Source organism: Mercenaria mercenaria, chromosome 18 (genome assembly GCF_021730395.1).
Source record: "Mercenaria mercenaria strain notata chromosome 18, MADL_Memer_1, whole genome shotgun sequence".
NCBI classification, from domain to species: domain Eukaryota; kingdom Metazoa; phylum Mollusca; class Bivalvia; order Venerida; family Veneridae; genus Mercenaria; species Mercenaria mercenaria.
This window is the reverse complement of record NC_069378.1, coordinates 43,523,787-43,537,587: the sequence shown is the minus strand read 5'-3', so window position 1 is coordinate 43,537,587 and position 13,801 is coordinate 43,523,787. Positions and strand designations below refer to the sequence as shown.

The 13,801-nt window shown below is 33.9% G+C and overlaps 2 protein-coding genes across 4 annotated transcripts in view; one reads left to right on the top strand and one right to left on the bottom strand.

The window, feature by feature from the left end:
• The window catches only part of LOC123539091 (uncharacterized), a 60,394-nt gene extending 53,715 nt beyond the window's left edge, over positions 1 to 6,679 (top strand). For all 3 annotated transcript variants that reach the window (XM_053530404.1, XM_045323569.2, XM_045323570.2), the window contains one exon: positions 4,102 to 6,679. In XM_053530404.1, the coding sequence (XP_053386379.1) occupies positions 4,102 to 4,271 (170 nt within the window). In that variant the 3' untranslated portion in view covers positions 4,272 to 6,679. The remainder of the gene's footprint in view (positions 1 to 4,101) is intronic.
• The window catches only part of LOC123538793 (uncharacterized), a 229,838-nt gene that overhangs the window by 194,203 nt on the left and 21,834 nt on the right, over positions 1 to 13,801 (bottom strand). The gene's annotated exons all lie outside the window — the stretch shown is intronic.

Below are 13,801 nucleotides of genomic sequence, written 5' to 3'. Positions count from 1 at the left end.
TGTTTATTTCTGGTCGCCATTGCCAAACATTCTCTATTTTGGAGATTTTCGGGAAATTTCACGTGTTATTCCGTGGGGACGTTTCACACTTATTTTTTACACTTAGCTATTTTTCCTCCCGTAAGAAACAGAAAGGGTTTGAAATAGAATTTACAATTTAATAAACAAACGAAATTTTGAAAAATGTAAAAATGAAAAATAGAAAAAGAACTTACTTTGCACGAAAGAATCCGGCCATTAAGTATTCAGTTATAAATTCCTTTAATCATTATTCCATTTATCCTTAAATCCTTCTAAAGTTCCAAACGATCCAGTTAAATGCACAATTTTCAAAGTCAGAAGTTTTACACTGGAAATCCATCATCCGAAAATTGATCCAATCAATCTGCGGCAGTCTTTCGAAGAATTTCAGGCAAATAACTGAACTATGCATGTGAAACAATATCTTTAATCACAGTATTTTCCAAATGCATAATCCAGGAAGAACCTGTACGATACAAAGACGTCAACTGCTTCAGCCTCATTAGAATATAGTCTTCTACATTTAAGCAGCTCGCCATGACACAATAACTTTTCAAACGCTAAATTCCAATTATGTCATACAATATATGACGTCACTAAATATCTCGAGCGATCAATTGCATAGGCGGCAATGTCGGCTCTCATACTCATAGCTACCCCGACACTAATTAATTAAGTATATGTTGAAGCTAACTGAGTCCTAAATTTAAAGAGGATAAAGCAAATTAGCTGTAGACTGTGCCAGTCTGACTACGTGGATAAAATTTAAATCAAAGGCGGGAATGATTCAGTTTGCTTTAAGTTTAAGCCCAGACCTAAATCTTAGAAAAATAGTTAATTTGTTTCCTTTAACATATCGATATAGCTACTTTAAAAGAAAACGTGTAAAAAAGGATTTTTCTATCACCGACAAAAACAAACAACCTTGACGTTACTGGTTACGGAAGGTGCGCAGGCCAGGATCCAGGGCCGTGCCCCCCCCCCCCCCCCCCCAACACACATCAAGAGAGGTTAAGGAGTAACCCCTCCATTATTAGATCTATATTAGACCAAAAACTGCACCGGAAGCAACCATTTTATGCCTGTATTTCAAAGATAAATGCACCAGAGGACACCATTTCATACCCCAAAAGAAAACAGAAATAAATATGTTAAGGGCGTATGTGTGCGAACAGGGTCATAATGTATTCAGATTAAAAACCATCTTAGATAATGTAGATTCCTATGAAAAAGTCAACTAAATGAATTAGGCCATTGAATTGCTGGATTATAGGCGTATTAGGAATTATCAGCATGTAAATTGTCGAATAATGGTATAGTACACAACTTCACAAATTTATATATTGATAACTTACTGACATAAAATTCATTTAGCATAACTGTTGCAAAGTTTTTGATACCTGAACTTGCGATTTGCATTTCCCAAAATTGCAAAAATGGCACTTGGTGCATTGTGGAAATAAAGCGACGATGTGACTATATCACGGCTTATGTACATGACCGCAGTGATATTCTGTGTAGACTATATGTTGCATTAGTTACAAGTGATGGTAACTGATACAGTCATTTTTGCCCAAGTATATTTTTGTAATGTACTTGATGGGTAGATGTATTTAATAAGCTAGTTATACACAGTACGGTAAAGTTCATGCAAGTACGAATTTATCGACTGGATATCTAGATTTCAATATAAAGTTTGAATTGATACATATCATTTTTTAAGAAATAACTGTTGTTTTTTTTTTGGGTGTTTTTTATTTGTTGTTGTTGTTTTGCGTTCAACGCGTTTTTGGTTGAATTTTCAATATAGCTATGTACTGCCCCGTTTGTAACAGAAGTAACTGTTTCGTATACGTACTTCTTGGTGAAAATAAAACACAAAAACACGTGTTTTATATCATCGAAAATGAAAGTAACTGACGCGCTTGAACATGTTTCTTTTATCTAGCTGAAGAACAAAATACCCCTTCAAAAGGTCATATGAGCCGCGCCATGAGAAAACCAACATGGTGTATTTGCGACCAGCATCCGCGCAATCTGGTCAGGATCCATGCAGTTCGCTAACGGTTTCTAATTGCAGTAGGCAGTTGACCAGATTGCGCGGATGCTGATCGCAAATGCACTATGTTGGATTTCTCATGGCGCGGCTCATATTTTTATTTTGTCTATAGGTCTACCATGCCTATCAATAGCACAAAAATGTTTAACATGCCACTTTGGATTTCACTGAACGGCCGAGCATGGGAAATAAAGACGCAAGGATGGAATTGAAAAACTGGCATTATGTTATTATAAAGAATAAAGGCAATTATTAATTTGTTTAACGTAGTCCCTTATATAGGCGGTTGTCTCAAATTGAAATATGTATATTTTAAATCATTAATTGCATTGAGGAATAATGTTTTACCTTGATCGAACAGTCACAAAAACACGGGTGGTAAACGCGCAATCCAATTCCCACTGGGAATACGCTAAAAATGGGTTGCGCGACTTCCGATGCTGGTATTGCGCATTAATATATACAAAATCGAGGTAGGTGGGTTTTCGTTTTTGTAAATAATGACACATTTACGAGTGTTTAGAAAAAAAGCAAAATGCTGTTCGACACAAAAATGAATAAAGATCATATGTGTGAAATACCAACTTATTAATTAGGAGTCAGCTCTGTTATCACGAAAACTCTGCTGGCTCGAAGTGTCAAAAAACATGAAATCATGAAAAAAGCAAAGTTTCTATCTCTTGTGCCTTCTTTATGGAAATGTGACGCTTCTAATGATCAGACATGTGTAAAACAGTCATGAATTTTACATACACTTGAATGAAATGTTGCTTTTTGGGGAAAGATTGGCAAAACATAATCGGGAATGGGGTTGCGCCCTGGGAATGGAGTTGCGCGTATACATTATATACATTATGATGTACATGAGCAACTCCATTCCCGATGCGCAACCCCATTCTCTATGATTCTTTGTCAATTATGTCCCCGTAAGCAGGGATTGAAGTAAAAATTACTGATATTCTTTACTTTATAACAATTGAGTTATCATAAAAAGCATCAGATGCCCTCAGATTAGGCATATGAGGTCATAAACCTCCATTTTTTGTTGATTTCATACTTTTTTCACACTTCGTGTCGCCTGAGTTTTTGTGATAATAGAGCCGAATCATAAATTACAAACCAGATATTTTACACATATAATGTATAATCATATTTGTGTCGAAATGCATTTTGCTTTTTTCGAGAAAATTTATTCTTGTCTCATACTATGCAAAGTCATAACTTCACATACCTCAATTTCGTCTTTTTGTACGCGCAACACCAGCACCGGACGTTGCGCAACCCATTTTAAGCGTATTCCCAGCGGGATTTGCATTGCGCGTTTACCACCCGTGAAAAATTAGTGAGCTTCAGTCAGTACACAAACATGTATTCATGCTAATTAAAAACAACCTTTTAACAGACGGTTATCATCCGAACCTTTGATACGAAACCAATAATGAAAATGAGTTAAATGGGTTGCGCGCATCTCCGCTGTCCCCACCTCTATTACGGTATCTACGGCTGAAAAAATGATACGCACTTGACTTGAGACATGTCTGAAACGGAAATAACTTTAATTTGAAGTAAAATGTTAATTCAGGGTCTTCCGTACAAGAAAATACTACAAGTTTTGGACAGAGTTTGTTTTAATTTTCCATGCTTTATTTAACAAAAAATGACGTCGCTAACTGTGAGCAAACCCCCAAATGACGTTTGTATGGACGCCGCCATCTTGAAATGGACGTCGCGTCATTTTACAATGCAAGTCTATGGAGAAAAACATAAAATCTTGATTTTTAACTTCATTTTACATTTTTTCAAAAAAATGAAAAAGGTGCCTAGAGATATTAAACGTCTGGTATTAACGATGTCATTTTTGACAATTTTATATATAGTATGAATAAATTATCGGAGGTCAAAAATTAGGTGGGACAGACTATAGTTGTAGTTAACTAGTTGTAGTCAACTACATACATGCCACATATTATTGGAGTTGACTGCTTACTGTTAAAAGTTTATTATCGGAAAATACTTTTCAGGCACAGCATTGGTGTTTGATGTATCGCATCTGCAGAGAGAGCATTTTTCTGTGAAATCAGTTCTGCAAGTAATAACAATTGTAGACTGGGCTTTATTTGGATTTTATGTTTGCTTTGTATTCATGCAAACGTTACGTGCGATATGGAAATACCGTAATACAGATCATTAATTAGAGGCTCCTGGGGCTCCTGGGGCTCCTGAGGCTTCTGTGTGAGCGTGTGCTTTGAAAGTGTTTTCAGCCAATCAAATCAAAATCTCCACTTACATGTTTATTGAGAATAGTACTTGCCAACAAGGAACAACAGTGTCGCGAAATGACGGAGTTCAATAAAGGTTTACTTTACCAATATTAAATGTAAAATCTTATTGCTAAGGACAGATATATATTTCGGCGTCGATATTGAAAAGAACCTTGTTTTTTCATGGGTTGATTTGATTGGTAAATGCGTTTTCTGAAAAAAGTCAACTTGTTAATACATGTATGCAAATCTAAAATTATTCGCGAAAGGTGTCAGAATTTCATTGTAGACCTCTGCTATAAGAGAATGAGACTGAGAACACTTGAAACGATATACTTGTATAAATGACATATCTAGATTCTGTATAAACCTAACAAAATTTCATATTCTAACTAACACAACTTGATTCATTTTCCTATTAAACAAAGAAGGCTGAAAGTTGCGTACTATTTTATAACAATTCACTGCTCTGACGTCACAACTATTACGTCACAGAGTCAAACGGCATAGCGGCGAATTAAAAAAGAAACCAACAAAGACAGGAAAATCTTTAATCTTTGACGGACGACGTCAATGATGTACTTGTGTTAGAATCGAAATAATATATCTCATGTAGTTATATGCCCTTGAATAAAATCAGTGTTTGTCGTTCAGATGCGCATTAATAGATCACTCGGATTGCGCCCAAGTGATATATAACTCCTTCGCATCTGAACTCCAAACAATGATTTTATTCAATGACAAAACACTGGATGAGATATATTATTTCTTAATTAATCATCTTTCAAAGATATGTACATTATTGATGCGACGGTAGATATCTACTTACTCCTAAGAAAACTGAAGGCATGATTGGATCAGAATCATACATTGCATCATTTTTTTTATATGAAACAAAATGTTTTAAACTGGTTTATTGCCCAAGGAATCCGATCCGCTTATAGATACCATTTCGATGCCTGTTGATCCCATATTTTTGGCACTATTTGAAAAGGTTTTGTCTGTTAAACAAGAATTAGAAAGTAAGATGACCATAATAATAATTTATGCACGAATCATTACAGTAATGTCTTTTGACGGCGAAATGATACGCCTAAACACAGTAATAACTGGATTTCTGTTGTAGTATAATTGAAAACTATAGTAATGATATAAATATTCTGTAATATATTTTTCTCATGTAATTAAATGTACATGTATTTTGTTGTTATTTTTTTTCAGTAGACAATACACTTTCTTATGATTATGATCTCGTGCGCACTACATCTTGTCTCGAGCGCTCGACATCTTTTCTCGTGCGCACGACATCTTATCTCGAGCACTCGACATCATATCTCGTGCGTACGACATCTTATCTTATCTCGATCGATCGACATCTTATCTCGAGCTTTCGACATCTTATCTCGTGCGCATGACATCTTATCGCGAACGCACGACATCGTATCTATATATACGTGAAGGCCCTTTGTGTGCATTCAGATCATCAGTGAAAACATACGACTGCCACCGTTTTTGATTTTGTTTTGTTTATACTTATAACCGATTCAAGGTAATAATTTAAATACACAAACTGACTAATGAAAGGCAGCGAAAATTCTGTGATGACGCAAAGGAATAAATTCAAGTCCTTGACATAATAAAGATTTGAATAACATCTGAATAGGCGAGACCCTAATTACCTATTTGTTCGTATGTTTCTACTGATGACCTAAATACACACAAAGGGCCTTAATATAAGATGTCGTGTGCACGAGATAAGATGTCTTGTGCTCGAGATAAGGTGTAGTGCGCACTAGATAAGATGTCATGCGCACGATATAAGATGTCGAGCACTCGAGATAAGATGTATGTCGTGCGCTCGAGATAAGATGTCGTGTGCACGAAATAAGATGTCAATCGCTCGAAATAAGATGTCGTGCGCTCGAGATAAGAAAAAATTAAATGCATGTCCCAATCATACCAACGTAAACATGGACGATTTCATATATCCTATTTATTGAAAGCAATTCAACTTCTGAACGGTTGTATTTTCCGTGAAATTGTGGACTGCTTACTATCCTAGCTTAAGGCACCGCTATATATATTTATTTTCTACTTTCATTTATCAACGTGCATTGTGAAACCAGCAATTTATTAGCGTATCAGATTTGATAGTCGTTTTCAATTAATCAAGAAAATACCGATATTTTCCAGATACTATTTTGAATTTTATCTGATGCATGTTAAGGACTTTGTTTTTAGGTTCTTTCAAAACCTCTTTGTTAGGATTTATTGAAATACATTGTTTTATATTTTATCATGTCTATAATTAGTATAAATAAATGTATTTTTCATATTGCTTTAAGTTTCTGTTTTTCTTGAAGAATGGTCATGTGCATGATTTACTGAAATATATTATAATTTGCGTCCTTCCTGAATGTAAATGGATGAGACTGAAATAAATATATAAATATTAAATCCATAAAACAATAAATTTCGCTGGGGAATAATTTGCGTCGACTATCTGAGCAAATATTGTGCCACTCAACGAAACTGAACCCCAACGAACAAATCAATTCCAAATCTGAAATCCACAATGTCAATTCCCCAAGAAATCGCCATGTTCGAGAAAACCTTGAAATTATATGCCAACGACGCTGAATGATTTTACTGTACTATTTATATGCATTGATTTTATGTATAAATACAATGTAACGTTTCTTATCATTGTTCACATAACTTAAACATATTCAAAGGTATGTATTTAATCACGCTTTTACATTCTGTTATAAAACGCAAGTCTTCCAGTCCCTAAAGAATAAAAAGGTATTATTATTATTATGTTTGGACCATTGGCATTGTTTTGGAGACTACTTAACAGAATTGAATACACACTAAATTCTATTGGACACGTACAAAACAGTAATATCCTATATTTCAATAGACGAATGCCGAGTTCAAGTATAAATTATAACTTCTGTGTACAGTACAGCTGAATTCAGTAATATTAGTAATGTAAGCAAAAGCTATTAACTTAGCAGTACAGCTGAATTCAGTAATATTAGTAATGTAAGCAAAAGCTATTAACTTAGCAGTACAGCTGAATTCAGTAATATTAGTAATGTAAGCAAAAGCTATTAACTTAGCAGTACAGCTGAATTCAGTAATATTAGTAATGTAAGCAAAAGCTATTAACTTAGCATTAAAATTCAAAACAAAATCTAGTGATGACAAATTAGATTATCATTGTTTCTGCCTTAGTTTCTGTTTTTACAGCCGATTCATAATCGAAATATGAAAAATCATTTCATTCAAATATTTTTTTTCAAGGTTCGTGCCCTATTTTATAAAATGTTTATCATAATTTGTTAGCTTTCAATAAAATATGTAAAAGGAGCATTTTCATGGTTGTATTAATGGAAACGATGACGCTAATACTACAGCAAAGAAGTCCCTTTCATGTCGTGCATTATCTTCCAAAATGTCTACCATATTTTGTTAGATTTCAAGCCGTGTTGGTGTTAATGGAAACAAGGATGCTGATGCTACAGCAAATAAATCCCTTTCATTACCACAATCTAATTTAAAATTACAATGTACTGATTTTAAACCAAGTATGAATACATATATTTAATCTAAATAGCAATCGTCATGGAACAATGCTTCGTTCAATAAACTTCATGATATAAAACCTACTTTATTTGAATGGCACCAAGGAAACAGATCTGTTGGCAGGGAGGAAGTTGTTCTTTCTTGATGTCGGATAGCCGTTTGACTCATTCTTATCTTTCGGATAAAATAAGTAATAGAAAGAGCATTGAAACTCGAGGGTAAGCGATTTGTTTTGTATCTCAGCCATCCATATATGGTAGTTCAGTAGGCGTTCCACATTGCCATATACAGCAGTTCAGTGCAGACCTGGGTTCAATTATTTTCAAAAGTAATTAATTAATTACAATTGAAATAGAACTGCTTCAATTAAATTACAATTATAATTACTTGCTTTTTACAGAAGTAATTAATTAATTACAATTATGTTAAGGAAAATAATTAATTATATTTAATTATTTGGCAATATATTCACAAATAGAACCATGATGTTACTATCAAAGACATGTTAATGATGCGTATTTATAAGTGCTTATTGAATTTCAAAAACCTAAACACCTCAAAGTTTACTGTCTGTCAGTGAACACCATTCACAGATTTATGATGCAGTAGCTTGTTTATAAGTCCTTATTGCATTTCAAAAACATTAATGCTTCAAAGTTATTGTCTGTTAGTGCCCTACTCTGCTCTGTCTGTTTTATACCCTACATTGAACACAGAGCTTGTGAACACTTCTTACTTACCCACTCTGTATAACTGATGACATCAAATTCTCTTCCTTCAGGCTATACTGCTACTTATTGTATGTCAAGGCTTAATATTCATCAACGGTCTAGCAACAGTTTCTGGTACATATCCAGATTACATTAATACCCCTTTAGATGACCAGCAAGTGTGAAATTTATACCCCAGGTGATACCAGCTACTGCACAATAACTTGTATTTTTGCAAATATTTAATTGCCTAATGTTTGTGACAGTTTGCTACATGTAATTGAAGAGTAATTGAATTTAATTGACAATTATTTTGCATACGTTGAATTTTAATTAATTAATTACATTTAAAATAATTGATTTTTGTCTCAATTATTAATTATTTTCAATTCAAAATCAATAAAATGGACGTCGCTGTCTGCTGTTAGAGACACGCTGGCATACTTTCCTATCCAACAGTGCGGTAACTAGCCTGCGACTATTTAATACCTTCACACTTTTAGTTACCGCACCCTGCGCTCAGTGTATACGATTTACCTGCACCAAATTTGTTAAGAAAAACACCGAGCTATGATGCAAGATCAACCTGACCGTGTAACATGTAAAGCAACGTTTACTATCAAGTCTATTTTAATTTACTGTGCGAATTTCGATCCACAACTCTACCAATATTCTTAAACAGACAGTCATCTATAATCATATAATCTACTGGCTGGGAACCATTTTCCGGACACATTTTCATATTTCGGCTCCATTATTCTCTAAATAAAATATTTGACATAAATGAAGCCCACACTGCACAAACTTCAGCTCCTTCCACATCCGATGTTGTAATCAGCATCGCGTTGTGACGTAAAATATGGGTTCCATGGGCCTCAAATAGGGTCACTAAAATAAGTTATTTTTCCCGTCAGGTAAACCAGTATCCGGACAAATATTTTAACGGTGTTTTGTTGTTAATTTGATATCAAAATAAGTAATTAAACTATTTCTACACATTTCTTTATCATTCATCACTTCAAAATTGCACATGAAACATAATCCGACGTTCAATAGCAGCTACGAAAGCAAATCGAGGTTGACTATAAAAAACTCGAATTTCGTCTTATAGGAATTCTTGATAATTCCAATAGAAATAGAATTAAATTAGTGCAAAAATCGGCAGTCCTGCATCTTACGTAACTTTTAGCGTGAAATTAAAAGTAGAACATGTTATCAGCAGACAGTCATTATGTAGTTTGATTATTTCTTACCAACTTGATACCTCGGCAAGTGTGAACTACTGCGCATGCGTAATGCTACCTTCATGCCCCGTTAAGACAGAAAGCTGTATTGTAAACGCAGGTGAGTTATAATCAAAAACCCACACATTATGCAGCCTTATAATAAAGTGGTTTGTTGTAGACATGAAGAACAAACATCTAAATGATCTAGATGAAACAGTTACATGAATAACAACGAAATAAAGCGAATATTACATGTGTCCGGAAACTGGTCCTGTCCGGAAAATCGTTCCCTACCAATAAACATAAAATATTTTCATTCAGGTCTCCTATGACAACAACCTTAAAAACTGCATAATTAAATGTTAATACATTAATGTTTTGGTTATTTTATATTTACGTTTTCAAGATAACTTCACGGCAACATATGACCTTTTTGTCGATGCATCGTAAAATCTAATTCAATCACTCATATTTTTAGATTATTTGTCTATATAAACGTAGATGTATGAATTAAAACGATTAAAACCAGGCAGATATTGAATTTGATCACACTATATTTTATTTGTTATGAACACTCCTGGGATTTAACCGTTGTACATGAAGAGCCGGAATATTCAATTAGATACTGACCCGTAATGACAGCCGCACAGTCTGGTCTGGACCCATGTTGTTCGTTTTCAAAGCCTATTGCAATGAGAGAAACCACAAGCGTACAGCATGGATCCTTACCAGACTTCACGGATGCGCAGGCTGGTCAAGATCCATGCTGGTCGCAAACGCACTATGTTGGTTTTCTCATAGCGCGGCTCAATTATTATCGTAAGCTATTTCGGCATACTTCGGCCATTTTCACAGTAAACAGAGAATGACTTAATTGCATAACAAGTAAAAATTGAGATGCCGATAAAATGAGATCATTTTGTCTCCTCATCTCATCGATGTTATTGTCAGGAGACACGTTCAACTAAATAATTAATTATGTAATTGTTAATGTAAAGCTTTAAAAGCTATAATGAAATATTTCTTATATCCATATCATTCCCTGGGCTAATTACGTGTAACAGATTAATACTCCATGCTAAAAAAATCTTGTTGGGCATCCAGAATTATAGCAAGTCAATTTTTAAAAATACCTCCAGTGAAAATTTAACACGTATTGACCACGCATAGCCATATATAAGTGTAAATCATCTGGGGGGGGGGGGGTTCAGGTTATCCGCCATTTTGAAAAACGTTTCTTTGAATATTGCTTTCTAACAAAAATTTTGCCAAAAATTAATGCTAAATAATTAAAATATGGTTAATAATGTACCATTTAACCAAATATATTATGCTCTTTGCGAAAAAAAAATTTTCACCCTTATTTTTGGCTGGCATTTGCCTAAAATTGACGTAAGATTTACAATGGGGTAGGGATAGGTAATTTCAAATATCTATTAAAGTAGATCAGATTTGGTTTTGATATTTTTCTGACTGATACATATAATGTTAAGCTATAAATAAAATAAAAGTTTTCAAGATAGCACTTTATATTATCTAGAAAATATAAATAAAACAAAAAGAACAAAAAGTATCAAAATTCACCACTTTTTAACAGTTTTTTCATAATAAATAATGCACGGTGACCCCAACTTTTTTTCTTTCCATTTTAAAGCATTTTTGTGCATCATTAATGCTGCAAAATATTTTGAAATCTTAACGTCAGAATTTATTTTGTAGATCTAAATACGTTTTTTTCCATTGAAAATTAAGTGGGTGGGGTAATTATGTAAACATGTAAAAATTAAAGAGATTTGTTAAGGACATTTATGCTTATATAATACTGACATCACCATATATTCATATTAACCTGTAAGACCTGAAATCTCTATAAGATTAAGTAAGATATTATATGTTTTATAAAGTACCAACTGTTTTTCATTTTTACAAAATTTCAGAAATGCGTAATCAGTGGGTGAAGAAAATACCCTATAAAATTAAAACGAGTTCGGTGACCTATGTTTTTTCTGCTCTTGTTTGTCTTAGAAACTAATGTTCTTCAAGCCCACAGGGTATGAAAAAATTCTTAACGTTAGAAAAAATTCGCTTGTACATCCTTAAGTCTGATTAGCTACCTTAAATGGATTCTCCTATTAAGAGATACTGTGTAACCGGGCATAATAAAAAAAATAAATGAGACAAAAGTTTGAAAGTATCTGGATGCTAAATGGATGTAAAGACTATAATTATTTTAATGAGACCTGGGGCCAGTTATAAGGGAACGCAATACATTGAATAGCACATAGAATTGTAAAGTCTCGGTTAAATGCACACATATTTCAAAGTAGTTAATGAAAGCAAATTTATATACCAATGTATTTTATTAAATTACATTTACCAGTAAAATTAGTGAATTCACTTAGGAGTTTGTACATATCAAGAGAAAACTGAACATATATAATGCTTAAAATGACGCAATTATACAATAATTTATAAATGATAAATCCTGTCTACACTCTGGGGGCTGATAAATATAATAATATTGACATCAATTTAAAAAATAACCTTTTTTTCAAGATAATAAATTGTAAAAATCATACCAAAAACACATATTGAAACCCACTCGTATTCATCCCTTCTTTAGATATATATCTGTCCATGCAATTATTATAGTTGTTTTATTTTTTACCAAGATTGTCATGATAAAACGGTCAATCGCAATAAGAATGTTATATTTTTATACATTCGCAACAATAATGTGTTGACAGTAAAAAAAAAACTTTCTAGCATTACGGTTTTTTCATACTAGTTTATGGTCAGAATTGGTAAATGGTATTTGATATATAAAACTTATATGAGCCGCGCCATGAAAAAACCAACATAGTGGGTTTGCGACCAGCATGGATCCAGACCAGCCTGCGCATCCGCGCAGTCTGGTCAGGATCCATGCTGTTCGCTAACAGTTTCTCTAATTGCAATAGGCTTTGAAAGCGAACAGCATGGATCCTGACCAGACTGCGCGGATGCGCAGGCTGGTCTGGATCCATGCTGGTCGCAAACCCACTATGTTGGTTTTCTCATGGCACGGCTCATATGTATATATGAGTCCTGTAAAATATATCATATCCAGTGGTGAGAGCGAAACTATTCATTACTGTATAACCCATAGCATGCTGGCGGCAAGCTATTCTGCCTTTGCGACCAGTGCAGACAAAGATCAGCCTACACAACAGATCATGGCCTGCACTGTTTGCCATTCAGTCATGTCTGTTTTTGGTAAGCACCCCTTTTAACAGTTAATGGTACTATCCACATTATAGAAATTTAGCAGGGTAAGGGTATACAGTGCGAACAACTGCTATAACAAAGTCTTTACAAGATCTGAACGAGTCTGAAATACTTCTAGTAAGCATAGAGTTATATTATATATTAGATGCATTTGTATATCAAATCTTTATTCTCATCGTAATACATACAAAATATAAATAAATAAACAGTTACATATACTTACAATTACAAATGTACTACGCTATGTGATATTGTATAAGTCAAAATGGAGAAAATTGTAAACGTTTACTTTTGATATAAATGACAAAGAGGCATTTTTGAATTTCACATTAAAACATTCTGGAACTGGAAAGTGATAATAGGTTACACATAAATCATAGATAATAGATTATAAGCTTTAAAACAATAAAATCTATCAAAGGTCCTTTGAATACATAAAACGCCTTTCGACAAAATAGTAGCAGACATAGTCTGATTATGACAGATAATGAAATGTTCACCATCCCCACTGGCACCAGATCAGAAAGAACATGCCTCCGTACGTGTTATACCCTACCCCTAGGTATTCTATAAGAACCATGGTCATGAACGGGAAAGTGCACTAACCCGTTTCAATCGTACATTTCTCAACTTAAACGCGCAGTTCGGTGAATGGGTACCTAGTAT